General features: G+C 48.6%; 2 protein-coding genes across 2 annotated transcripts; one reads left to right on the forward strand and one right to left on the reverse strand.

Moving 5' to 3' along the window:
- Positions 1-7: 7 nt before the first annotated feature.
- Positions 8-1,673, forward strand: RPS25 (ribosomal protein S25; the record flags this gene model as incomplete). Its single annotated transcript, XM_005427580.2, has 4 exons — positions 8-172; positions 557-740; positions 1,127-1,225; positions 1,590-1,673. Coding segments are annotated over 3 exons (444 nt in total), but the record flags the coding sequence as incomplete, so codon positions are not given.
- A 293-nt stretch (positions 1,674-1,966) lies between these two features.
- CCDC84 (coiled-coil domain containing 84) lies at positions 1,967-4,270 on the reverse strand. Its single transcript, XM_031062419.1, has 6 exons — positions 4,170-4,270; positions 3,930-4,035; positions 3,553-3,583; positions 3,103-3,183; positions 2,753-2,885; positions 1,967-2,286 (listed from the first exon to the last, which is right to left on the reverse strand). Exons 2-6 carry the CDS (start codon positions 3,993-3,995, stop codon positions 2,241-2,243), a joined length of 357 nt encoding a protein of 118 aa, XP_030918279.1. The 5' UTR covers positions 3,996-4,035; positions 4,170-4,270; the 3' UTR covers positions 1,967-2,240.
- Between the last annotated feature and the right edge of the window lie 109 nt (positions 4,271-4,379).

Here is a 4,379-nt window from a genome sequence, read left to right on the forward strand (position 1 = left end):
GAAGCCCTGCGAGGTGCCCGGGGGGCCGACCCCGAGCCTCGCCGCTCACCCCCCCATCCTTCTCACCCCCTCGCAGCCGCCCAAAGACGACAAGAAGAAGAAGGACGCGGGCAAGTCCGCCAAGAAGGACAAGGACCCGGTCAACAAGTCCGGCGGCAAAGCCAAGAAGAAGGTGGGAGCCGGCGGGCCGGAGGGCTCAGCGCGCGGGATCCCGGGCCTGGCGCGTGTGGCGCGGCCGGGCCCCAGAGCAGGGGCAGGCGGGGCCGGCATCCGGTTGTTAAAGGAGCCCGCTCTTCGTCTGCCAGCAAGTTGTACATAACAGTGTTAAACCTGAGTAACAGGGGGCTTTAGTCCTCTTGTTTTTAGATACTGCAGGTAATATCCGTAGGACGTTAATTTACAGAGGCAATTTTGGGCATCTCACTAGGCTTTTAGTTTGGGATGCGATACGGAAACGTTCGATGGTGCAGTTCTTGGGGCATCGTTTAGTTCCACCTTTTGTTGTTGCTTACAAGATTGCTTAGGGGGGTATTGTTTTTTCTCTCTTTTCAAGTAGAAGTGGTCCAAGGGGAAAGTGAGAGACAAGTTGAACAACCTTGTCCTGTTTGACAAGGCCACTTATGACAAACTGTGCAAAGAAGTGCCCAACTACAAGCTCATCACACCTGCAGTTGTCTCAGAAAGGCTGAAGATTCGAGGCTCCCTGGCTCGGGCTGCCCTCCAGGAGCTCCTCAGCAAAGGTGAGCACTCGGAAATAAAAAAAAAACCAGAAAGCTGCTTGAATTGACTGTTTGGTTTTCCTTGCTTGCCCAGCAGCCTTCCTGCAGCATCTGAACTGTCCCATGCATAAATTGTTTTTGGAGAGCCACTGCCTTAACTTGCATTTCAGAAGTGCTCCAAAGTATGGAGCAGCAGTTGGTTGCATACAGGCATTGCTGTACTAAGAAAAACGTTGCCAAAAGGATGGGCTGTGATGTAACTGCAGCCAGACGGCAACAAAAGACTTGCATAAGCTGCTACCCCCTATTATTGCCTTTTGTACATTGCCCTGCCTCCCTAGGAGGGACCTCAGCATCCCTGGCATCCGTCAATACATGCACACTGATGTAATTTTGTTTTTCCACAGGGTTGATCAAACTGGTGTCCAAGCACCGAGCCCAGGTGATTTACACCCGGAACACGAAAGGTGGAGACGCGCCTGCTGCAGGGGAGGACGCGTAGGGAGGTGAGCTGGGAGCTGAGCTGTGCAATGTGTAATGGGCAGCTTCCACATGCCTGTGGTGGGCTGTTCTTCTAGAGATTATTTTGCTCACATCCTTAGCAACTTCCTTGGGGAACATTACTGGAAACATCAGCATTCCAGAATTAAATTATAATTAAATTTCTCATTTTGTCCCTGTGCTCACTGGATGGGGAAAGCATCATTTGTTCCCCTCTCTGTGGGCTGCAGGGCAAATGGGCACTTGTCCTCCCAGCTCCCACATGGCACCATGGCCAAGTGTTCCTGCTGGGATAAAACTGTCAGACTGTTTGCTTTGTGCTAGCCTGCTTGTACCTGGATTTCTGACTGGGGACTTCTTGCTTTGCAGGTTCTTCAGTGACTTCGTCAACAATGTGTCATATGTAGATGCACACAATAAAATTATTGGTTATAATTTTTCTTCATTTTTCAACAGTGTGTATGTTTCATTTCTGATGCATTATTTATAGTGGATTTTGGTTGAGGTTATGGCTGTTGTCCTGTAGCAGCCAGTTTTTGTCTTTATTAGTATCACCAATGTATTGCTGAAAGGGAAGTGAAACTTCTACATCACCTGCAGCAGCCAGTGATGTTAGACAGTGTAAAGGATAAATGTTAAAATGAAGGAAAGCAATATAAGTTTGAATGAAATTATCAAACACCTGGCATTAGTTGCCTGCAGGGTGGGCCCTGCATTTGAATTGAGTTTCAGTTGGTCTACAGAGAGGCATTTAAAAAAAAAGTTTATTTCACCAAAAATTCTTCCTTTAGCAGGATGTGCCATTTCAGCATAGGCCACTGGCATTGCTTGCTGTACAGAGTAGGCTTTCTGACAGGGAAGATAAGGCATCCACAGGAGCCTGTCCTTGCTGGCAGGACCTGACTGTGTGGCTTTAGATGTGATGCTCAGATGCCTTACAGGACAGTCAGCAACAAAACTGCAGCCATCTACAGTCAGCCTTTCCACAGCAGAGCTGGGTGTCTGGTGTTCCTCATCTGATCACCTTTTTTCCTTCTTTTCCCCTGATTCAGTTCTAAACTGATGCCTGAAAGAGAGCACAGAAGTCAGACTGCAGTAGCCTTTAGACAGAGATAATGAACACTTCTTGAAAAAGTAAGAAAAGTGCTGTGTGTAGTGTTCTAGCATGGAAGCTCCCCCAGTGTTTTTGTTACCTCAGGCAGTGGTAGCTCCAGCTAGCTGACAGAGAGTTCTGGCACATTAAAAGGCACCAGTGGGACAGTAAGTGGATCAAAAGGTGAGCCAAACAAAACAAGGCAGATGCCTTCATGTGTGCAGGCTTTGCAGCCATGAGCACGCTTCCTCGCAGGCCGTGGTGCTGCTCCAGGACAAGAATGATACTCTGCCTGGATTAAGCATTGTGTAGTGTAACTCGTATGGAAGGATGTCTAGTTATGCTTGCTGCTCCCTCAGAGCCTGCTCCATGAATAGCTTGCATGGGCAGCAGCCCCACACTCTGCCCCGGCACCCATCTGTGCTGCGCTGAAGCTCACCGGGACTGCCACCTCCTGCCATGATTCCACACGCGCCCAAAGGAAGGCAGCCAGCTGTCACTTGTCTGAGAGGTGTGGTCAAAGTTGGCACCAACACGTTCCACTGGGAGCTTTTTCAGCTTCTGCTTCTCCTCTGGAAAAAAAATAATTGTAGAGTGGTCTGGGTTGGAAGGGAGCTTAAGGATCACATTGCTGCAACCCCCTGTAGCATGTATGGGGATACTTTCCCCTAGATCAAGTTGCCCAAAAGCCCAAATACTTTGTTCAGCAAAAGTTTTGCAAATTTCTTTTGGTTCTCTAGCATGTTAAAGTGACTGTAAAGTTAACTAAAAGATGTGCAAGCTGCTCACTGTGTTTGAGAAATTCCTCATAGGAAGGTCCAATTTGTTTACTTCCATCTTCTTCCTCTGTTAGCCACGGAGGTTTTGCTCCTAGAAGTCACAGGGAATATTTACTTAGCCACTGAAGTTACCCTAAACTGTGACAGAATAAAAATGTTCCCTCTTCCCCCTGTCTGCTGCTCGTGCTACCAAGCAAGTGACCAAGTGAACTCTGGGTGTTCTGAGAAAAAAGAGCTGGACATGGCAGATCACACCCCAAATCATACACTCCCCACAGCAGCAGCATCAACAGTTTTTACTGTGCTGATGTGTTTTCTTCTCTAGTATGTCAAATATTGCCAAGAGTGGCTATGGCTACCTTCTGGTTATGCTGCAACTGCTTCAAAACTGGAGTTATCCCTGTGACATTTGCAAGCCATGAGGTAGCAGCCTGGTGAGTCATGATGCAGGTGCACTTACCTGTGTGGACATTTCCTTTCCCTTCTGTTTCCTGTTAACGGGAACATAAAATGCTTATGAGAATCTTGTGTTTAGGAGTATTTCTGAGCAGAAGAGCATTGCCTTCATTCCCTTCCAGAATCAAGTTCTATTAGAAAAAGGCAGAGGAAAGTTCGTCTCTTCTTTAAAAGAGAGTTTGGTTTTTTTCCCCACAGCATATTAAAGAATGTTTGCTTAATGAAAGTTAAACCTGGGTAACTGAAACTAGGCTAGCTGCTCGCCCAAATCCACAAAGTGTTTCTTTTTGTCATGGAGACCACCTCTTGTTCTGCGTTGTGACGTGCTGTAGGTGACTTGCAGTTAAATCGAAGTCACATTCGCTAGCCAGTCACCCCTACCTGGTGGCCAATGAAGGTCAGAACCTTGCTTGATTCCATCCAGGCTAAATCAGGTCCTGTCTTCATTCCGCTCGGACCAGGCTGTTCTGCACCACAAGAGCTGTCCCTGAAATAAGAGGCCAGCTCTTACTGTAGTGCATACAGAAGCTTGCGAAAGCTTTGCAAGACCCTGGTAATGACAGCGTCAAACTCCCCGTGCTCAAGCATGCATAAGTCACTGCTGAAGAAAGTGGTGCTCACCGTTCAGGTCCCGCGGGGAGCCTGCAGACAGAAGGCCCTGCAGAGAGTTCTGGCTCTGGTTGAAGCTGAGTGTAATTCAGGAAAAAGGAACAATATTTCTGGTACTGAGCACAGCCCCCATCCAGGCGCCCCTCGCCCCTCCCGGGTGCCGGTGGTGCGCGGTGCAGCGCCCGCTCCCCGCCGGGGTGCAGCCAGGGCAGGATACAGCTC

Source organism: Geospiza fortis, unplaced genomic scaffold, assembly GCF_000277835.1.
Source record: "Geospiza fortis unplaced genomic scaffold, GeoFor_1.0 scaffold183, whole genome shotgun sequence".
NCBI lineage: Eukaryota > Metazoa > Chordata > Aves > Passeriformes > Thraupidae > Geospiza > Geospiza fortis.